At 45.0% G+C, this 23966-nt stretch overlaps 1 protein-coding gene across 2 annotated transcripts; it reads right to left on the reverse strand.

Annotated features, from left to right (window-relative positions):
- Nucleotides 1–1984: 1984 nt before the first annotated feature.
- LOC136667980 (5-hydroxytryptamine receptor 2A) lies at nt 1985–22429 on the reverse strand. 2 transcript variants are annotated; one of them, XM_066645178.1, is made up of 5 exons: nt 22138–22429; nt 13020–13144; nt 10772–11210; nt 6540–6740; nt 1985–3270 (listed from the first exon to the last, which is right to left on the reverse strand). In XM_066645178.1, exons 3-5 carry the CDS (start codon nt 11094–11096, stop codon nt 2405–2407), a joined length of 1392 nt encoding a protein of 463 aa, XP_066501275.1. In that variant the 5' UTR covers nt 11097–11210; nt 13020–13144; nt 22138–22429; the 3' UTR covers nt 1985–2404. The 2 variants fall into 2 exon arrangements, with proteins under 2 accessions (XP_066501275.1, XP_066501276.1); XM_066645179.1 differs by lacking the exon at nt 13020–13144.
- Nucleotides 22430–23966: the final 1537 nt, after the last annotated feature.

A 23966-nucleotide genomic window follows, 5' to 3' on the forward strand; every position in this document is an offset into this window, starting at 1 on the left:
GAGAGAGACAGGGTGACTGTGAAACCCTAACCCTAACTGTCCACAGGTGTGTGTGTGTGTGACAGGGAGACAATGTGAAACTGTCCACAGGTGTGTGTGTGTGTGTGTGTGTGTGTGTGTGTGTGTACTGAAATATTGACAGTGTCTAAACATCATGTCCTTGTTATTGAAACATTTCATATTGTGATAAATATTGATACTGAATTATCGTCCAGCCCTCATTCACTCAGTGTCTTTAATCAAGGAGGTGTTCAATAACATCATTCAAAACTGAAATATTTCACTCCAGAGTTTACCACAGAACACACCTTTAAAGCTCTTCACAGCTGCCCTCCGTCTTCACAAAACCTAATCATAACTCACCCCCCACACCCCACTCAGAATGATTCAATTGAGTAATGGACATAGCCCTCGTGTCTATGTGGATGTAGTCCCAGTTGTGTCCACAAGGTGGTGCAGTGATACACGAAAAGTGGAAGTTGAGGCTGCAGACGGTCCCACAGATCCATACTGTTCAATGCTTTGAAGACCATTCTCATGTATTCACTACAGGCAAAGCCTCATAGCCTAGTTCAACTGTCATCCATCCACCCATCCATCCATTCATTTATCCATCCATCCATCCATTCATCCATTTATCCATCCATCCATTCATTCATTTATCCATCCATCCATTCATTCATTCATTCATCCATCCATTCATTTATCCATCCATCCATTCATTTATCCATCCATCCATTCATTCATTCATTCATCCATCCATCCATCCATTCATTTATCCATCCATCCATTCATTCATCCATCCATTCATTTATCCATCCATCCATCCATCCATCCATCCATCCATCCATTCATTCATTCATCCATCCATCCATCCATCCATTATTTCATCCATCCATCCATTCATCCATCCATTCATTCATTTATCCATCCATCCATTCATTTATCCATCCATCCATTCATTTATCCATCCATCCATCCATTCATCCATCCATCCATTCATTCATCCATCCATTCATTTATCCATCCATTCATCCATCCATTCGTTTCTTGTACAGGATGAAGAGGTCACAGAACATGAATGAATGAATGAATGAATGAATGAATGACAGTTGTGACTGTGGTAACAGTGAGGACCTGTGTTGAAGTCCATGTTGGTTTTTAAAACACTCCGTGTTCGTGTGGCCGGGGCCTGAGTGAGCACCTAGATTAAATAATCTGCCATAGCTCTGTGTGGACCTTAAAGTGGCACTGTTACTAACGTTAACTGTACAGGAGTAAGAGTGTAACATTTTAATAGTGTACACTTTTGCTCTTCCAACAATAAACACTGTGTGGTCTATTTCAGCCTCGTGATGTTCCCGTGAACACAAACCCAACAGCAGTAGTGATAATATTACCGTAAAAAGAGCTCGTGTACTGGACTCTATCACTAATGATGGCCTTCAGAGTATTCACTGGTTCTGCTCCCATCTTCCTCAATAGACTCTTAAAACCATACGTTAGCGCCCGCCCTCTCCGTTCCTCAAAGGAGCACCAACTAACACGACCAACCCCCCGTACAGGTCAGTCGAGGCTATTCTCATCTCTGGTACCACGCTGGTGGAACGAGCTTCCAAGCACCATCAGAGCAACAGAAACCCTCTCCGCATTCAAGAAATCCTTGAAAACCCAGCTCTTCTGAGAGTATCTCTAGCACTGAATGTCCTTCTTTAATGCACTTATTACTTCCTGCATATTACACTCAGTGTAAGGTGTTTTGTATAAATCGTGCTGTAGTTCGAATGTTAGATCCTCTTTTGTAAGTCGCTTTGGATAAAAGCATCTGCCAAATGCATGAATGTAAATATATAAATATAGTGTCGACAGCTGTGTAATGGAATCGGTTCAGAACTGAAAAATGTGGGTGACCCACTGGCAGTAAGACACTAACACAGCTGTGAGAACATCACATAAAAACAGCTTCACAGTGACAACCCGGCGATACCAGAGCTACCTTTAAAATCAATTTATTTTCGACTGAAGCGAAGTGTGACGGTCACAGATGTCTGTAACTCTTAAATCCAACAGAACGTTTGCTTCCGAAATCATGCAGGTTTTAAAGGAACGTAACTCAAAACCACAGCTTTGAAATCATTGTGGTGCTCCACAAACATGGAACAGGGAGAATAGAGCATCTCTTGTTGCTACTTCAGGCTCAGCACGGCAGAAACTGTACTATGTAACTTTTGAAGGAGGGTAGGAAACCACCGCCTCCTCCTTGATTTCAGGACAGTGCTGTAAACGTATCACACATCTTACCTAGTGTTCATTTTTTAAAGTAGCTCAGGTTACTGATGAGAACACACTCGTTGGGGCAGGTTCTACCCCCGTTCTGCCTTAAAAATGTTGTGGGTTCTATCAGTCAGACACTGCTGACATGTTCCGCGGGGCTGGGAAGTCTACCGACTCTGTCTTTCAGAGACTCATTCGATTGTGCGTGCAGCCGGTTCAAGTCCAGAGCCTTGATTTGTGCGGGAAAGCCGTTGCCGTTAGTGTCGGTACAGCTCCTCTCACAGAGGACAGGGGTTGGCGAGACGGAATACACCTGGCAAGCCGAGTTGCTGAAGAAGGTTTTCCTCCGTTTGTGGTACCTGCAGTGGAGGTAGCGGGAGAAGGCGTGGCGGTACGTTTTGTTGAACAGAGTGTAGACCAGGGGGTTTACTCCGGAGGAGACGTAGCCCACCCACACGAAGACATCCATCAACCTGAACAGGTGCTCGCTGCAGTCGTCGCGGCACACGGCCACCAGCACGTTGGTGACGAAGAACGGACACCACATCACCAGGAACAGAAAGAAGACGATGCCCAAGACTTTGGAGGCTCTCCGCTCGTTCTTGATGGCCTGCGTCATGCCCCGTCTCCCTGGGCCTTGTGGAGCTGTGCCCGTGTGGCTCGTTACGGGAGAGCTGAGGGGCTGTGAGGGCCCTTTGCTTTGAGCCATAGACGGTTCCTCGTTCAAGAGGCTGATGCCACTCACGCTGGGCTGGGGAGAAGGCTGCTTGTGGTTGGTATCGGCGTAGCTACTGCGGTCCCGGGAGAAGGTGGCCGTGTGCTGGCGCAGGACCCTCATGGTCAAGCAGTAACAGACGACCATGATGAGCAGGGGTATGAAGAACGCTATGAAGGAGCCCACCAGCACGAAGTAAGGCTCGTTCAGCACGCAGCTGCCGTTCACAAACACCTTCTGCTCGTCCTGCAGGCCGATCACTGGGATGGGCATGGAGACAACTGGAGGACGAGCGTGGACGAGACCAGAGGAGGGAGGAAGGACAGAAAAGAGACCAAAATTGAATTTTGCAGAAACAAATTTTTACAACTGACATGGTGAGAATGTTCCATAATAATAAAGTATGCAGAGCGACAGATGGACTACAGGCTGTAATTGTAGAACTACAACGTGCTCCTGTGTGGTCAGTGGAGCTGAGAGAGTGGACAGTGAGAGCAGGTACAAGGGCTGTGTTCCTAATTCAGTGATGGTTTAGTGGATAAAATGGTCTTTAAATGTCACTCTAACATTGTGAGGGGGAAAAAAAAGAAGAAGAATAAAACAATAATAAAAAGACAAAGGAAACATACAGCTCAGTTCTGCTTTTAACTTGCCCTCGCTCACTTCGCCTCACCATTTCCCCTGATGCCGTCTTCATTCTGCGTTAACTGAAGTGAAGTGTTCTAAACGAGCCTTCGAAGGGGGGCTAGGGAACGAGTCAACACTTACAGTCTCCTCTCAGACATTTACCCGAGACGGGGCCTGAACCCAGAGGAGTGTGGAGCTGTGTGACAGTGACGCTACCTGCGCCGTGTAACCTTCAGAGAGAGAGAGAAATACTAATCTCCACTGAACCTGGATTTCCTCAAAAGATTCTTGTACAAATGTCAATGCAAGTTTAAAGAAAAACATATTCCACCAAGCTCCCTGTTTCTCCAGGGCCAAGACGTCTTAAAACACATGGTGCTGGTGGGGGAAGGATGCTGATGGACGCAGAAACAGGACCCCCGCAGGCCGGAGCAGGCTGTAATAGCTACTCCTGCCAGTCTCACTTAGACATCCCTGGAAAGTGCTCAGGAACAGGGTCAGTTTGCCAGCCTCACTGCAGCCGTTAGCAAAATGAAGTGATGCTTATATAAAGGACAAAGCATTAGTGGTAATATAGGGGACAGTGAAATGACATTCATATTTGTCTCTGTTACTGACCGCTGGGACCACACCTTTGCAGCTGGCGGTTTAATAGGAACAGTTATAATTGTGGGAAATGCAGTTCTAAACTCTACCTTTTTTAAGGTGGAACAGTGTGTGTGAGAGGAAAAACAACAAATACATTATTTGTATGTGAATTAAGCTTAACTTGTCTGTAAGTGGTTATTCACTGTTTGAATTACAGCAGTAGGGCTGTGCGATGTCTCATCATTTTTAAAATGATAAAAAAAAACTCTTTTGACAATCATTTCCTTAGAGCACTCTGTGTGTTTGTGATAATCTCCGTGTGTTTGTGATAATTTCTGTGTGTTTGTGATAATCTCCGTGTGTTTGTGATAATCTCTGTTTGTGAAAATCTCTGTGTGTTTGTGATAATCTCTGTTTGTGATAATCTCTGTTTGTGAAAATCTCTGTGTGTTTGTGATAATCTCTGTTTGTGAAAATCTCTGTGTGTTTGTGATAATCCCTGTGTGTTTGTGATAATCTCTGTTTGTGAAAATCTCTGTGTGTTTGTGATAATCTGTGCGTTTGTGATAATCTCTGTGCGTTTGTGATAATCTCTGTGTGTTTGTGATAATCTCTGTTTGTGAAAATCTCTGTGTGTTTGTGAAAATCTCTGTGTGTTTGTGAAAATCTCTGTGTGTTTGTGATAATCTGTGCGTTTGTGATAATCTCTGTGCGTTTGTGATAATCTCTGTGTGTTTGTGATAATCTCTGTTTGTGAAAATCTCTGTGTTTGTGATCATCTGTGCGTTTGTGATAATCTCTGTGCGTTTGTGATAATCTCTGTGTGTTTGTGATAATCTCTGTTTGTGAAAATCTCTGTGTGTTTGTGAAAATCTCTGTGTGTTTGTGATAATCTGTGCGTTTGTGATAATCTCTGTGCGTTTGTGATAATCTCTGTGTGTTTGTGATAATCTCTGTTTATGGAAATCTCTGTGTGTTTGTGATAATCTCTGTGAAAATCTCTGTGTGTTTGTGAAAATCTCTGTGTGTTTGTGATAATCTGTGTGTGATAATCTGTGCGTTTGTGATAATCTCTGTGCGTTTGTGATAATCTCTGTATGTTTGTGATAATCTCCGTGTGTTTGTGATAATCTCTGTGTGTTTGTGATAATCTGTGCGTTTGTGATAATCTCTGTGTGTTTGTGATAATCTCTGTATGTTTGTGATAATCTCTTTTGACAATCATTTCTTTAGAGCACTCTATGTGTTTGTGATAATCTTTGTGTGTTTGTGATAATCTTTGTGTGTTTGTAATAATCTCTGTGTGTTTGTGATAATTTTTGTGTGTTTGTGATAATCTTTGTGTGTTTGTGATAATCTCTGTGTTTGTGATAATCTCTGTATGTTTGTGATAATCTCCGTGTGTTTGTGATAATCTCCGTGTGTTTGTGATAATCTGTGTTTGTGATAATCTCTGTGTGTTTGTGATAATCTCTGTGTGTTTGTGATAATCTCTGTTTGTGATAATCTCCGTGTGTTTGTGATAATCTCTGTGTGTTTGTGATAATCTCTGTTTGTGATAATCTCTGTTTGTGATAATCTCCGTGTGTTTGTGATAATCTCTGTGTGTTTGTGATAATCTCGGTTTGTGATAATCTCTGTGTGTTTGTGATAATCTCTGTGTGTTTGTGTTAATCTTCGTATGTTTGTGATAATCTCTGTGTGTTTGTGTTAATCTTCGTATGTTTGTGATAATCTCTGTGTTTGTGATAATCTTAGTGTGTTTGTGATAATCTCTGTGTGTTTGTGATAATCTCTGTGTGTTTGTGTTAATCTTCGTATGTTTGTGATAATCTCTGTGTTTGTGATAATCTTAGTGTGTTTGTGATAATCTCCGTGTGTTTGTGATAATCTGCATGTGTTTGTGATAATCTCTGTGTGTTTGTGTTAATCTTCGTATGTTTGTGATAATCTCTGTGTTTGTGATAATCTTAGTGCGTTTGTGATAATCTCTGCATTTCTGATAATTTCTGTGCGTTTGTGATAATCTGTGCGTTTGTGATAATCTCCGTGCGTTTGTGATAATCTCTGTGTGTTTGTGATAATCTCCGTGCATTTGTGATAATCTCTGTGTGTTTGTGATCTCTGTGTTTGTGATAATCTCTGTGTTTGTGATAATCTCTGTGTTTGTGATAATCTCTGTGTGTTTGTGATTTTTGTGTTTCTGATAATCTCTGTGTTTGTGATAATCTCTGTGTCTTTGTGATAATCTCTGTGTGTTTGTGATTTTTGTGTTTCTGATAATCTCTGTGTTTGTGATAATCTCTGTGTGTTCGTGTGCTAATGATAATCTCACCCATGGAGATGGTCCAGACAACGATGATTTTGGCCATGGCTCTGCAGGGGGAGTTGGAGCGGCTGTACTGGATGGGGCTGCGGATGCCGATGTAGCGGTCCAGAGAGATGGCACACAGATGCATGATGGATGCCGTGGAGAATAGCACATCCAGGAAGATCCACATGGGGCACAGCACCCGCGGGAGAGGCCAGGAGTAATCTGAGGACAGGCGTAAACACGAAATCAACATGGAATACACAATGAACGATAGCTGGATTAGGAACACCTACCGTGTATCTACACCCATCCTTCACTTTAACAGCTCCTCCACAGGAGCACTTTGTACTTCTACAATTACAGACTGTAGTCCATCTGTTGCTCTGCATACTTATAATAACCCATTCCCCCTGTTCTTCAGCGCTCAGGACCCCCACAGAGCAGGTGTGATGTGGTGGTGGATCATTCTCAGCGCTGCAGTGACACTGACGTGGTGGTGGTGTGTTAGTGTGTGTTGTGCTGATGTAGAGTGGATCAGACACAGCAGTGCTGCTGGAGTTTTTAAACCCCTCAGTGTCTGGACCGAGAACAGTCCACCGACCAAAAACACCCAGCCGACAGCGTCCTGTGTCACTGATGAAGGACTAGAGGGCGAGCGACACACACTGTGCAGCGACAGATGAGCTACTGTCTCTGACTCTACATCTACAAGGTGGACCAACGAGGGAGGAGTGTCTCACAGAGTGGACAGAGAGTGGACACAGGGTTTAAAAACTCCAGCAGCACTGCTGTGTCTGATCCACTCTACACATACATTTCCACAGAGGTTATACAGACTGTGAGTATGAACACTAAAGGGAGAAACGGGGACATCTTAAAGTAGTTAATTTCACTCAAGAACTGGTGCGTCTACATCATCATCCTGATCACAGCAAAGATTCTTGTTTCCTAGCCTTGATTCTGAGCCTTGTTCTCTGTACAAAGGCTTGTTCTTTCTCTGGTTCTGACCCTTACATTTCGAGGGGGTCTTCACTTGCTGAAGTAGCTTGCGTTCTACTAGAGGCTCTTTTTGAACTTCGAGCTGTTTTACAGAATGATTTTTTGTATTTTGCTCCACGCTCACTCACTCACACTTGTATCCTGCCTCCACAAGTGAATCACAACGCAGGGTTTGAAGACTACAGTCACATGTGTGGGCACGAGCGAGGCATAGACAGTTCTATGCTGACCTTCCTCTGGTTTCTTTCTGAATCCAGGGTGTAGTGTGAAAAACAAAAACCTGACAGATCCATTGTGATCTTTGTAGTTGCCTAAAATTAGAGGCTTATAAATCTTAATGCTCCTCACTGAAGTGAATGCACATCGAGGACCAAGGGAAACTAAGAGATTGTTTGATGGAGTAGCAGCACTGTTGGGGCTGGTGTGACTTTGGGTTTTTCCTTCCTACAGAGCCGTTGCTCACAGGATTTTACTGAAGTTGAATGTTTAGTTCTGGATCACATAAGCCACTGCAACACATCCTGGATGGAGCTCCATGACTCCGGTGAACTGTTCCACTGCTCCACAGCTCAATCCTGGGGGGAATTAAGTATTTAAAGCCCTCTAACCGACACCTGGCATTGGGCAAGAGGTCCTAAGGCTCGTGTGCAGCTGCTCCAGAGGATCCCATTTTATTGTACACATTTCTCTATTTACATAAACTGAGAGTGCAGTTTCCATAGTGGAACACACATTTTAAAAATGGTGCACAGAGGTTATAAATCCCCACACTTACAAATGATGGTTCTATAGGGTTTCTTTAGTAAAGGAAATGGTTCTGTATAGAACCTTGGACACTTGCATCATGAAGGGGTTCTTCAGATTGATGGAGAATGTGCTGTAGATGGTTGTATACGGCACATTTTAGAAAAGGGCTCTATATGTGGCACCAAAAACAGTTCCTAAATTTTTATAACCTTGACACTGTAACAAAATAACTGTTATTCGTTCATTGTCTTTAACCCTTATCCAGTTCAGGACGGCGGTGGGTCCAGAGCCTACCCGGAATCACTGGGCGCAAGGCGGGAACACACCCTGAAGTTTGGAGCCAGTCCTTCACAGGGTGACACATACTCACACCTTCACTCACACACTCACAGCTATGGACACTTTTGAGTCTCCAATCCACCGACCAACGTGTGTTTTTGGAGCATGGGAGGAAACCGGAGCACCCGGAGGAAACACACCACACTCCTCACAGACAGTCACCCGGAGGAAACCCACGCAGACACAGAGAGAACACACCACACTCCTCACAGACAGTCACCCGGAGGAAACCCACGCAGACACAGAGAGAACACACCACACTCCTCACAGACAGTCACCCGGAGGAAACCCACGCAGACACAGGGAGAACACACCACACTCCTCACAGACAGTCACCCGGAGGAAACCCACGCAGACACAGGGAGAACACACCACACTCCTCACAGACAGTCACCCGGAGGAAACCCACGCAGACACAGGGAGAACACACCACACTCCTCACAGACAGTCACCCGGAGGAAACCCACGCAGACACAGGGAGAACACACCACACTCCTCACAAACAGTCACCCGGAGGAAACCCACGCAGACACAGGGAGAACACACCACACTCCTCACAGACAGTCACCCGGAGGAAACCCACGTAGACACAGGGAGAACACACCACACTCCTCACAGACAGTCACCCGGAGGAAACCCACGCAGACACAAAGAGAACACATCACACTCCTCACAGACAGTCACCCGGTGGAAACCCACGCAGACACAGGGAGAACACACCACACTCCTCACAGACAGTCACCCGGAGGAAACCCACACAGACACAGAGAGAACACACCACACTCCTCACAGACAGTCACCCGGAGCGGGACTCGAACCCACAACCTCCAGGACCCTGGAGCTGTGACAGAGGCACTATAAAAGGTCTTTTTATGATTATAAAGAATGACAGAGTATTTTCACACAAAAATGTAAAATATAAAGTGTTATGGAACATAAAGAAGTGAACCAGCAAAGTACCCTAAGAGGATAAAAGTGCCTAACTCCCACACAGATTGTTCGGTACTGGACAGAGTAGTAAGAAGTACAGAAAGGTAAACTCCTACGCCTCTATTATGTTTTATATTTTCACTGTGTATTAGCGGAGAAGTGCGGTCAGTATAAACTTATTCATCCCCATATCTTCAATTAGTGTCCATGGAGATTCAACACAGAGTGGTATCTGAGTATACAGCTCTAATCTACCACAGGCCACTTCCAGCAGTTTACTATCAACATCAGTCCACTCCAAACGTGGCCCAGTGTGTAACCAGACTGTAGCAACGGTGGAATCTCGACTGGACAGAACAGCCTCGAAATCCAGATATAGGTCAGCGCAGAGAGACAAATACATCTCCTTGTTCAAATACGACTGCGCTGGCCAAAAGAGACACAGAGTAAAGAACTGTCCTGCTATAGAACTGCCCAGTCTCCTCACAGACCCGCCACTCAAAGAGCCATTGAGCACTTTGTAGTTTTATTATTTCAGATCATGGTCCGTGTGTTGCTCTGTATCCTTTTTTTTTTTTTCCTGATCCAATCGTCCCAGCACAACACACACTAACACACCACCTCCACGTCAGTGGCAGAGCAACAGATGGACTCAAGTCTAAAATATCGGCAGAAAAACACGTGAAACGAGTCCACTGCATTTTAGTGAATAAACTTCAGGCTCCGAGATCAGAGACAACATCGAAACGAAGGAGAGAGAGAGAGATCTGATATTCATTTGTTGGGCGTCTGTGTGGTTTCTGTGTGTGGGGCTTGTTCTTAATGTTTTGAGAGGGAAGTAAATTCTGAGTGGTTTCTGACGTTTGCTCAGAGCTGTCAACATAAAACAAGCTCGGCGCCGGTGTGGAAACAGAGTGGTAATGTGCAGAGAGGAGAGAAGAGAAAGGAGAGTCGGGGGGGAGTCTGTTAAAAGCCTGTGGTTGTGGGGTCAGTCCGGGCCTCTTGGGGGCGCTGTGCTGCATGCGCAGTGTGTGTAAACCAGCTGGAACCTCATCGTCTGTTCATAAACCACTTTTCCAGTTCCCTTTTTCCAATGTTAGCTGTGACTATTTAGCTGCTGGATGTTGGAAAACTAACCAATCATGACTTCTGAGCCATCGTGTCTCAGCCAATGGTGGTATGTAGGCTGTGAAAACACCGTAAACCCAGTTCCCATGGCGTGTCCTGTTAGTACTCACTATACAGTATGTTGATCAGCGAAGCTGGCATGACCAGGATGCCCACGAGCATGTCGGCCACAGCCAGCGATCGCAGGAAAAAGTTGGTGGCGTTGTGCAGCTTCTTCTCCAGAGAGACGGCCAGTATCACCAGGATATTCCCCCCAATGGTGAAGAAGATGACAATCAGGATGATCAAGGCAGGCCAGTTCTTCCCTTCAGCCGCGCAGTCATTAACCGATCCCGGTTCTGAACCGTTGAACCCGAAACGACTCGGGTCGATGGAAACGTTGCAGGGCAATGAAGCCATAGTGGAACCAAAGGGAAGTCTCCCAGGATCCGCCATCTCCTTCGGTCTCCAGGAGTTCTCCACAGCTGCCGCTGCTCTAGGAGGCCGTGCGTGGAGCTGTGTTCTCTCTGGGTGGTCCCAGGCGCTTATTTGACTTTGTGCGGTTCATACCTAAACACAGAGCATTAAAGCGGGTCCGTTATGAAAGAACACACACACAGGGCTGGTCAAGTAAACAAACACAAAGTCGGACACAGATGAAACCTGGTCTTAGGCTAACACACAACTCAGTGGGGATCCCCTTTCAGCTTTAACCCTTCGACTGAAAGCACTGTGCAGGCTGATTTAACCCCTGAGGTACTAGAAATACAGACTTGTGGTGTGTACAGATCTCCTGTTTGTTCTTGTGTTTATATGAATGGGTTTAAACATGTTAGTCCACACTAAGTGAGGCACAGCGTTACCCGCCCCCAGGGAATGTCCTGTACCTCACCAAATCTAGCAACAGAGGATTATTACGATATGAATTTGATGAAAATAAATAGAAATGAAAATAAACATTGTGTATATTGTCACTGTCCAAAAACAAATTATTTACTTTATACCACCTTTCTTTTATTATTCAAATGTAATATAAAATATTAATATTATAAACAGCGAATATTATTTTGGAGCATTTCTATTTGTCAGTTCCTCTTCAAACGATGCAGCAAACGAAAAACCAACAAAAATGAACGTTTTTCTTTGGACTGCGGCAGATCTTTGGTGAATGAGTTGTGTTCTGTTATTCATCTGATAACAGCCTTTGGGTGAATGATATTAACATAATTAACTGCACTCATTAATGTGAATACGAATATTAATACATCATTACAGACAGCAGAGCAATCACTCATTTATTCACTGATTAATCTTCACTCGTTCATTTTCGGTGTCGTCCTGATCAGGGTCAGGGTGCATCCAAAGCCTGGACAGTGTGGCAGTCCATCACACACACACACACACACACACACACACACACACACACACAGACAGACACACAGACACAGACACACACACACACAGACAGACACACAGACACAGACACACACACAGACACAGACACAGACACACACACACAGACACACACACACACACACACAGATACACACAGACACAGACAGACACAGACACAGACAGACACACAGACACACACACAGACACAGACACACACACAGACACAGACACACACACACAGACACACACACACACACACAGACACAGACAGACACACACACACACACACACACAGATACACACAGACACAGACAGACACAGACACAGACACACACACAGACACAGACACACACACAGACACACACACACAGACACAGACACACACACACAGACACACACACACACACACAGACACAGACAGACAGACACACACACAAAGACACACACACACACAGACACACACACACAGATACACACACACACAGACACACACACACAGACAGACAGACACACACAGACACAGACACACACAGACACACACAGACAGACACACACACACAGACAGACACACAGACACAGACAGACACACACAGAGACACACAGACACACACACAGACACACACACAGACAGTGTGTGGTTATTGTTTTTTTGTTTGTTTCTTTTGTGCTGTACTCTGCTTGTTTAGAGATTTGTTTAATGACTGTGTGGAATATCATCTTTCGTCTTTTATTCGTCAGTCCGTGGTAAAGGTTTTATTATTTTAGGTTGCTGTATTAAGAGCCGGCCAATGACTACAGACGAACATCAGCATTTACACCGAACTCTGACTCATTTACAGTGATTTATCTTTTAATTAATGAGCACTGTCTCTGTCAAATAAATTAGAATTAAATCAAATCAAATCATTTTATGAGATCAAAGGCCCTGATTACAGATGCATACCTAAGTACACCGTGAGGGACGTAAACCAAATGTGAACACACCTGATTAACCTCAAACCAAGCTAACGTCAAAGCCATGATTCCACACACATCTGCCACGTCCCGACTCTTCTCCTTTAAAACCTTCCACTTGTCACTGACTGTTTTCTTCCCCCGGCTCCTGAAGCCTAAACACACAAAGAGAACACATTCAGTGTGAGCCACCATTTAACAAATTAAACCAAACCAAAAACACATTAAATCTTATGGAAATAAAAGAATATGTTAATATCGTATCACGTTTACACCCAGAAGGAGCTGAACACGAGACCTTCTGTTTTCTTGTTGCTCTTTGCTCATCTGTGCATTTACAGCCTTGTCATCTTCCATCACTCTCCCTCTGAGAAAAGTAGAGGTATTTTAAGGACTACTTTCACTGCTCGTGTCTCTTCTACAGAAATGGAGCTCCATGCAGCAGGAGTGTAATGTTCCAGTGGTAGAACTTGTTCAGGGGCGTAGACATCCATTTTAGTCTCCTCACACTCAAATCCAGTTCCAAAAAAAGTGTGTTCATTATTAATTCAAGGAGAAAGTTATAAACACAGGCGGCACGGTGGAGCAGCAGGTAGGTGTCGCAGTCACACAGCTCCAGGGACCTGGAGGTTGTGGGTTCGATTCCTGCTCCGGGTGACTGTCTGTGAGGAGTGTGGTGTGTTCTCTCTGTGTCTGCGTGGGTTTCCTCCGGGTGACTGTCTGTGAGGAGTGTGGTGTGTTCTCTCTGTGTCTGCGTGGGTTTCCTCCGGGTGACTGTCTGTGAGGAGTGTGGTGTGTTCTCTCTGTGTCTGCGTGGGTTTCCTCCGGGTGACTGTCTGTGAGGAGTGTGGTGTGTTCTCCCTGTGTCTGCGTGGGTTTCCTCCGGGTGACTGTCTGTGAGGAGTGTGGTGTGTTCTCCCTGTGTCTGCGTGGGTTTCCTCCGGGTGACTGTCTGTGAGGAGTGTGGTGTGTTCTCCCTGTGTCTGCGTGGGTTTCCTCCGGGTGACTGTCTGTGAGGAGTGTGGTGTGTTCTCCCTGTGTCTGCGTGGGTTTCCTCCGGGTGACTGTCTGTGAGGAGTGTGGTGTGTTCTCTCTGTGTCTGCGTGGGTTTCCTCCGGGTGACTGTCTGTGATGAGTGGTGGTGTGTTCTCCCTGTGTCTGCGTGGGTTTCCTCCGGGTGACTGTCTGTGAGGAGTGTGGTGTGTTCTCCCTGTGTCAGCATGGGTTTCCTCCGGGTGACTGTTTGTGAGGGGTGTGGTGTGTTCTCCCTGTGTCAGCGTGGGTTTCCTCCGGGTGACTGTCTGTGAGGAGTGTGGTGTGTTCTCTCTGTGTCTGCGTGGGTTTCCTCCGGGTGACTGTCTGTGAGGAGTGTGGTGTGTTCTCTCTGTGTCTGCGTGGGTTTCCTCCGGGTGACTGTCTGTGAGGAGTGTGGTGTGTTCTCTCTGTGTCTGCGTGGGTTTCCTCCGGGTGACTGTCTGTGAGGAGTGTGGTGTGTTCTCCCTGTGTCTGCGTGGGTTTCCTCCGGGTGACTGTCTGTGAGGAGTGTGGTGTGTTCTCCCTGTGTCTGCGTGGGTTTCCTCCGGGTGACTGTCTGTGAGGAGTGTGGTGTGTTCTCCCTGTGTCTGCGTGGGTTTCCTCCGGGTGACTGTCTGTGAGGAGTGTGGTGTGTTCTCCCTGTGTCTGCGTGGGTTTCCTCCGGGTGACTGTCTGTGAGGAGTGTGGTGTGTTCTCTCTGTGTCTGCGTGGGTTTCCTCCGGGTGACTGTCTGTGATGAGTGGTGGTGTGTTCTCCCTGTGTCTGCGTGGGTTTCCTCCGGGTGACTGTCTGTGAGGAGTGTGGTGTGTTCTCCCTGTGTCAGCATGGGTTTCCTCCGGGTGACTGTTTGTGAGGGGTGTGGTGTGTTCTCCCTGTGTCAGCGTGGGTTTCCTCCGGGTGACTGTCTGTGAGGAGTGTGGTGTGTTCTCTCTGTGTCTGCGTGGGTTTCCTCCGGGAGCTCCAGTTTCCTCCCACAGTCCAAAAACACACGTTGGCAGGTGGATTGGCGACTCAAAAGTGTCCGTAGGTGTGAGCGCGCGCGTGTGTGTCGCCCTGTGAAGAACTGGCGGCCCCTCCAGGGTGTATTCCCGCCTTGCGCCCAATGATTCCAGGTAGACTCTGGACCCACCGCGACCCTGAACTGGATAAGGGTTACAGATAATTAATGAATGAGTTATAAACACAGTGAAGCTTTGTTGTTGGCATCAATGGCATTCACATCCACAAAAGAACTAGGGGAAAATTAAGAGTTATGTCTATTTAAAGCAACACTACATTATATTTTTACCTTACAATTACAGCTTCAAAATCATTTTGATGCTTCACTGAGCGTTATTAGAGAGAATAGAGCCTCTGTCATTGATACTCTGCACTCAGCACTGCAGATACTACACTATGTAACTTTTGGAGGAGGGTAGGAAACGATCTCGCTATTCTCTCCCTTAGCCTCTTTGTATTCAATACTGTGCTGTAATAAGAAATGACAATATATTAATTCACTATCTGTAACCTGTATCCAGTTCAGGGCGGCGGTGTGTCCGGAGCCTACCCAGAATCACTGGCCACAAGGTGGGAACACATCCTGATTTACAATACAAAAAAACCCCAAATCTTACCTAGTGTTCCTTTAATGTTAAACCATATTGTGCAGCATATACAGGTGAATCTTCCATTCTGAACCGGGCTGTTTAGACGGATTATGCTCATCGGATCTGGTACTGAACTGAGCTGTAGGGGGAGAACGCTGCTGTGGGGGTTGGTCCTTGTGGTATTTTCACCAAAGCAGGTCACAAACATTGCTTACTTGTGGAACAGGGGTATAACATTTCCACTCTAAAAGAGTAATATATCATAGGATGTCTGTTATCCAGGTGAAATTCGGAGTAAAAATAGGTCCAATAGCTGTGTCTTTTTTTCTTTTTTAACCTGTGACATCATTATCATGACGATTATTACAACATGTAACCACAGGGGGTGGGGAGAAGGGCTTAAGAAGAATGGCTTCTTACCCTGGGGCCAGGTTGCTCTTTTATAATTTGTCCACCTACTTCAGTCTTGACACCTTTGAAACTGTATTCATTTCCTACATGTTGCACTTAATCAAAGGACCCCTCTAAGCCACGTAAGTGCACCAGTCAGGTCCCAGTGACAGCCATCAGCTCAAACCTTGTCTCTGATTCTGACTCTCCAAAGCAGAGTGTGGCTGATTGTGTAGTAGGTCCTGGATCAGTAAATGAACTCCGACAGATGGGGAGATGGCTTTAGGCTCCTCCCAAACCCATGCACAGATGTTTCATTGCTGTGTCACAAGTAAGAGATCTGTTGTGGATGGGACTTTTTACAGAATGCTTCTGGAGTTCCCACTGTTAAGCACGTGTAGCCCCCTCAAGAGCACCCAGAGGGACTGACCTTACACAAGCGTTTGCATTACCGCACACAACATAGAGACCATCGTATTTTACATTCACAATGGCCAGGAAAAATACTTGGTTTTCAGTTTTGGGAAAAGCTGGAAAACAGCAAAAGTAAGGAACCGTGGATCATTCTCAGCGCTGCAGTGACACTGACGTGGTGGTGGTGTGTTAGTGTGTGTTGTGCTGGTGTAGAGTGGATCAGACACAGCAGTGCTGCTGGAGTTTTTAAACCCTGTGTCCACTCTCTGTCCACTCTGTGAGACACTCCTCCCTCGTTGGTCCACCTTGTAGATGTAGAGTCAGAGACAGTAGCTCATCTGTCGCTGCACAGTGTGTGTCGCTCGCCCTCTAGTCCTTCATCAGTGACACAGGACGCTGTCGGCTGGATGTTTTTGGTCTGTGGACTGTTCCCATTCCTTAGGAGATTCCTTAGGGAACCTGAAGTACTATATGACACTGCTTCAAGCAACTCTTCATACCCTTTTCCTAACTTCAAATTTAGTTCTTTCAGTGACTCAAAATGTCACCTGGAGTTAAGGAGAAAGACCTGAGCGCTGAGGAGCCCCAGGGGAGGGCACAGATTAGAAGAGATCTCGATGGTGGTGCTGTGTAGAGAATGATGTAAAGCCATGTGAACATGACAGGCTCTATCACTATGACCATGTTACTCTGTAACGTAGCTGACATCAGCAGTGGTGAAATACGTGACTGTAATAATCAGAGACAGATATTCATTGGAGGAAAAGACATTAAACTGTAAAGTCCTATGTGTGGCCTTTAAATATTACCCATAATTACGTTTCTCAAAGTCATATCTTGTTTTACAGCAATGATTTGGTAGTAAACAGGAAGGAAGAAGTCAGAGAGTTAGAACAATCACAATTAGAATCACTACGCTGCACACAGAGGTAATTGTTCTCCGCATTTAACCCAGTCTGTGCAGTGAAACCCACATTTACACACACTATTGAACACTAGGGGGCAGTGAGCAGTGCCCGGAGCCGTGGGCAGCCCCTAGCCACGGCGCCTGGGGAGCAGTTGGGGGTTAGGCGCCTTGCTCAAGAGCACTTCAGTCATGACCTGTCGGCTGTGGGGATCGAACCATCAACCTAGGGATCTTACTGCTGTTCTGTTGTTGATTACTAAGATACTGAACCCTAGTCTTCTGCAGAGGAGCCCCAACGTTTCAGAGGCAGAATGTTACAAGGGGGAAATAGCTCTAACCCTAATCCTGAGGAGGCACTGGTCTAAATCATTTCACTCAGTTTAACAAAGCAACATTTTAATGACATGCTGTGGAACTCTCTAACCGTCTCTCAGTCTGTCTCTAGATTCTGGTGAAAAAAAACAACAACCTCTAGTTGCTGTCGGAAGAGATTAATGCTGAAGCATCTTGTAACTGCACTTGAATATATCCGAGGGGTGTCCGCAGGGAGTTTGTCACCCTTTGCTATGGTACTAGTGATGTACGTTGATATCAGAATTATATCGGTCCATAATTGTTATATTAAAAGATGATCGGCTTAATGCTTTAATTTTGCTGATATTATATAATTTTATATAAATAATTCATATAACTGCTATCATATTTATATTATGTCAGAAAAAGACTAGGACTAACACTTGTTCTAAATATATATTTATTTTTTAATGGTACGCCCATTACGGTGCAGGATTAGCGCTCCAGGAAACTCACAGACCAATCACATGTGTTTCTGCATGTCACACGTGAGGCTCCTCAGCCAATCAGATCTGTGCATTATGATGAGCGCTGTGACTCCAGACGCCGCTGTCTGGGGCCAGTAAAAATAGCCCGAGGGACGAGATAAAAGCTCTTTTGGGACACTTCCGGGACGACAGTGTTGTGTGAGTTACAACCAGAAACTTTAAAGAGAAGGGAACAATTACGGGTTGAATTTCTCATTGTTCTCGATGAACATGGATCTGTTTACGGATAAAGTCCCACCCTCCAGCAATAAGAGCCAATCAGATCGCTGGTTATGGAAAAGCAGTAACGTCAACTGCAATTCATTAAGGACTTTATTTAAATACGCTTTTCAAAATCTTTGTTTTATTTGTAAATTTTACAAGAAAATTATCTTTTTTTTTGAAGTATTTGTTATTTATAATTATTTATAAATCTGTAATTGAAAGGATACATTGATTTGACATTTTGTTGTTAATTATGAGGTTATTGTAATCTACAGGACGAGCACTGATCATAACACGGGTCATACGTTATGTTCCGGACCTCGGCTTGGGAAAATCCTCTAACTGGACCTTAATGAATATTCATTAATTACCCTTCGTATAGGGTTTATGAATTAGCGTTGAGCTTAAGGCACGTCTAAGGCTGCTATTTTCAAACCAATGAACGATGATCTCAGATGTGGCCACAAGCAATATACAATCCCCATTAATCTTAATTGTCCTGAATGTTCACTTTGGCTTGCATCTAATTAGCATGGTTTTATTCTTACTATAAAAGATGGTTAATATCACCCTATAAATGTATATACAGGCTACTGTGAAGGATCATTTTCAAAGCTCGGTAGCCTCCCTGTTCTCTTCTGTAGTGTAAAATGACACTGTGAGAACCACTCATTTAAATACAATGAATAACAGAGTGCCATCTGAAAATAAATATTTAAAAATGTGTAAAAAGGATGCAGTGGCACAATGGGAAGCATGAATATTAATGTGATCACTGGCAGCTCTCTGCTGTTTTAGAAATGTTCACTGGGCGCAAATATCCTACAATGCTTAGCACTGTATGACGATTGTGCTAAATATTCTGATGACATCTCGACTAACGCTGCTCCTACATTGTGTAGAGGACGACAGGTAGAGGTCCTAAGCACCTTAAGCTCCAGCCCCACAGATGGACGTCACCATTTTCTGACTTACTGTCAACTGATTATTCATGACTGTCCTGTGAAATCTAACGCCCGCTGAAGACACCGCTCACATTTTTTCAAAAACAATGAGCTGAACAACACATTTATGACCCGCTGACCTCCTCTGTGCCTCACTAGAGATGCGCTTGCCTTGGTTTTATCTTCAGACAAATCTTCTAAACAGATGTTTACTCTGTTATTCACAAATTCATTTTGATGTAGAATCTATAAATCCAAGCAAATCTAGCCTCTGCCTCACATTTCAGGTGCCTCCTGTGCTGTACAATCATCGTGAATTTTAATTTTGCTTGTTGACACTGTCAGTCATGTTTCACAGCTGGTCATGCAGCTAGACACGTAGTACACTGGAATACACAGTCATTTCTGGGCACAGACGGAAGCAAAAGCTTATATTTGTATTTACACTAGGTGTTTGTGTTCAGACCCAGGAACGTGTGTGAGGTCAGAGGATGATTAACTTTGGATTCAGAAGCTTCTCGCTTGGATTTAGTTGTACTTTTTGTAGATGCAGCCACAGCACCAGCACAACTCCCTATTCACATCTACACGAGGTCCTGTTCCACCTTAAATAGTGCTAAATACGCCATGTACCTGCTGCACCATTTAAGGTGGAATGGAAAGCCGATTTGACTGTGTAGTCTATGAAGAGCGAATACTGTATTTGGCTCAGTTCTGTGGGTGTCCACTGGTGATGCATTTAAAACCTAACGTTAAGTAAACAACCGTAACAGAATCTGAAGTCCACGTGAAGTTTGGAAGTCTGTAGCGATTGACTGCAGAAAGTTGGCGACCTATGCCCCTCAGCAGCCGCTGATCCCGCTCTGTGGTTTTATGTGGCCTACCATTTTGTGGCTGAGTTGCAGTGGTTCCCAGTCACTTCCACTTTGTTATAACATCACTGACAGGTGACTGTGGACTATTTAGATCTTTAGTAGTGAGCAAATGTCACGAGTGGACGTGTTGCACGGGTGGCGTCCTCTCACTGTACCATTCTGGAATTCCTTCACATGTGTTTGTAGAACCAGTCTGTACCCCTAGGTTCTGGGCTTATTCATCTGTGGCCGTGGACGTTAGTGGAACATCTGAATTCAGTCATTTGGATGGTTGAGTTATTACTTTTGAGAATATAATGTATGTTTTTTTTTTAAATCCAAGCCGGGAACTTGGATCCTAGGTCCGGATTTGAAGACCCCTGTACGAGGTGGTGTTAGCAGAGGAGATTTATACCCCTCTAGCCGTATTTTTGCATTAAGCATGGTGACTATAGGCTCACATGTACCTTTTACAAACACACCAAATGTTGACTTATTACTCGCAATTCATTTTGTGTTTGATCTCACCGGTAAAATGGTCTTCAAATAAAATTTATATTCAAGGACTGCATCAGCAAATCAGGCAATGTGCTGGAGGAAGCGTTCCATTTTAGTGGAACCTAAGGTGGAGGCTTCATTACACACGGGTGCTGATGCATATCCTTTTCCTGAAAAACACGCTTAGCTTATCAAACATTGGAAGACGTCCATCACCTGAGAGAACCTCCTAACCCGTTTGCACCTGTAGTGTAGGAGGAAGGCTGAATGCATAATAACATGCCCTGTTATATGTCAACTGAAACGACAGACGAAAAGTGCGGCTAGGGCTGGCGTCCTTGTACAAACCGTGTGCCAGGTGTTTCCTCGGCATCATCCTTTTGTGAAGAAGCATTACAGCTTTTATAAGCCGAAGAGTTCACAGCGAGATTACACCATCAATCTGAGCGAAATCCACATGACCTGAAGAGGACATGTTTTAGAATGCTGGCAAACTGAAGAGTGATGACATTCGGGTGCAGGTGCAAACAGTAATGCAGCAGCTACCCACACACACACACACACACACACACACACACAACCAGCATTTCTTCACTGACAGCTGTAGGGTATTCAGCAATGTATGCTTTCTCTATTAGTCAAATAAGGTATGGCCAACGTTGTCCAAAACAACCCTCAGGACTGTTTTAATTAAAGGTGTATTTCACGACTGTAATCAAAAAACACTGTGTATTCACAGGGTGTTTCCTCTCCGTGTGCTGCTCTCCAGTTGGTTTGCGCTGGAAACCACCCTAAGGTGTTTACGAAAGTTGACTGGATTGGTTGCTTTGGTTTATGATGTATAAAACCCACACTGTCTCAATTCACCCATTTGAGACACCGCAAAAACGCAAGGCCATGGGGTTGACTACTTATTTCACACATTATATATCTACCAGTGTGTAAACACCACCACTGGGACATTTAAACAAGCGTAAACACTTGGTTTTACTGGCCTTGAAAGGTGCTTGAATCACTTAATCGAATCAATCAAATCGCTCAATCGACTCACAGAATATGTACATTTTCCTCGAAGCGAAACCCAGTGATTCATGAATCGATTCACGTTAAGGATTCACTAGTGCTGGTGAGGTGCTACTTTCCCGCACTTTTACAGTCAGGTGTTACATGGATTTGGACGCAGCCGTTGAATTTAATTAGGAAATTTCCAGAAAGAACACTTATCAAAAATATTCTCCACGTAGTAAACACTTAAGGTAAATATATAAATTACCTTTCAGATATTACTCTAGATACAGCGAGAATACCTGTATTTTGGGTCATTTTCACTCATGAATCGTTCTTTTGGTTATTTACTGTAACAGAGCTTGGCTATTTAAGAGGTACGAGGCGGGAACGGCACATAAACATGTCGATGTAACGTCGAAACTCTCTAAACCAGGTAAGAGACCGGTAAAAGAGCAACACTTACCCGTCGAGTGTGAGTTCAGTGGACGTTTTCTGGAGATTTTCTGACGCTCTTCACTGGGACTTTACTCGGCGCGTGTCCATTTAGAAATCGATAAATTATTTTCTGTGACAGCGAGGTAAAAGCACAGATATTCTATTAACCGAGAAACACTTACACCGTCCAGAGATAGGAACTAGTGCCGAGAGAGAGACAGAGAGAGAGAGAACTAGTGCCGAGAGAGAGAAGGGAGAGAGACACAGAGAGAGAGAGAACTAGTGCCGAGAGAGAGAAGGGAGAGAGACACAGAGAGAGAGAGAACTAGTGCCGAGAGAGAGAAGGGAGAGAGACAGAACTAGTGCGGAGAGAGAAGGGAGAGAGACACAGAGAGAGAGAGAACTAGTGCAGAGAGAGAGAAGGGAGAGAGACAGAACTAGTGCGGAGAGAGAAGGGAGAGAGACACAGAGAGAGAGAGAACTAGTGCCGAGAGAGAGAGAACTAGTACGGAGAGAGAGACAGAGAGAGAGAACTAGTGCGGAGAGAGAGAAGGGAGAGAGACAGAGAGAGAGAACTAGTGCGGAGAGAGAGAGAGAGCAAAAGAGATCGAAGTGTGATAGACACGGGGAGAAGAGAGCGAGCAAAAAGTGATAAAGAGGGGGAGAAGAGAGAGCATGGAGTAGGAGAGAGGGAAAGAGGGAGGAGGGATAGAGATATAGAGTGAGAAAGCGTGTGTGGAAAGAAACAGCAATAAATAAATAAATAAATAAAAAATTGAGGAGATTGGAAGAAGGGTGAGAGAGACTTGATATGAATGACTTTCCAGATAAATGCACTACAAAAATCCTTAAAGTCCCCCTCCAGTGAAAATCAAGTGTTGTAAACAAGTCTGTGGCTAGAACACACACACAATCGGTTCAATAAGCAGTCAATGCCATGGCTGAGTATTTCTGTTTTGAAAATACAGTATTCAGAATGCCAGGGTTTGTGATGTCATAAATCCAAACAGCAAATGCAGTCAACTTGCAGGATGGTGTTTTCAACCAGCGGATGAGTGGTGGAGGGGTAAGTTGAGACTAATCGTGTATTCACAGATACACATGCACTGAATGATGTCAGTTATTGTTGTTATTATAATTAATAATAATAATCATTCATTCGTCACAGACACTCCTCACAGACAGTCACCTGGAGGAAACCCACGCAGACACAGGGAGAACACACCACACTCCTCACAGACAGTCACCCGGAGGACACCCACGCAGACACAGGGAGAACACACCACACTCCTCACAGACAGTCACCCGGAGGAAACCCACGCAGACACAGGGAGAACACACCACACTCCTCACAGACAGTCACCCGGAGGAAACCCACGCAGACACAGAGAGAACACACCACACTCCTCACAGACAGTCACCCGGAGGAAACCCACGCAGACACAGAGAGAACACACCACACTCCTCACAGACAGTCACCCGGAGGAAACCCACGCAGACACAGGGAGAACACACCACACTCCTCACAGACAGTCACCCGGAGGAAACCCACGCAGACACAGGCAGAACACACCACACTCCTCACAGACAGTCACCCGGAGGACACCCACGCAGACACAGGGAGAACACACCACACTCCTCACAGACAGTCACCCGGCGCGGGACTCGAACCCACAACCTCCAGGACCCTGAAGCTGTATGACTGCGAATAGTGTTATGCAGATGATAAAAATGGATTTTACATCTTTAAGGCAAAAATATATTTAATACAATGGACTGGCGCCCCCTCCAGGGTGTGTTCCCACATTGCGCCCAGTGATTCCAGGTAGGATCCAGACCCACCGCCGCTCTGAACTG

The sequence above is a fragment of the Hoplias malabaricus genome, chromosome 15 (genome assembly GCF_029633855.1).
Source record: "Hoplias malabaricus isolate fHopMal1 chromosome 15, fHopMal1.hap1, whole genome shotgun sequence".
Taxonomy (NCBI): Eukaryota; Metazoa; Chordata; class Actinopteri; order Characiformes; family Erythrinidae; genus Hoplias; species Hoplias malabaricus.

Coding starts and splice junctions, on each gene's coding strand:
- LOC136667980 (XM_066645179.1), bottom strand. CDS start 11,096: ATGGCGGATCCTGGGAGACTTCCCTTTGGTTCCACTATGGCTTCATTG. Junction 6,741..10,771: donor GCTGATCAACATACTGTATA/GTGAGTACTAAC, acceptor GCCTGTCCTCAG/ATTACTCCTGGCCTCTCCCG. Junction 3,271..6,539: donor TGTCTGGACCATCTCCATGG/GTGAGATTATCA, acceptor CTCGTCCTCCAG/TTGTCTCCATGCCCATCCCA.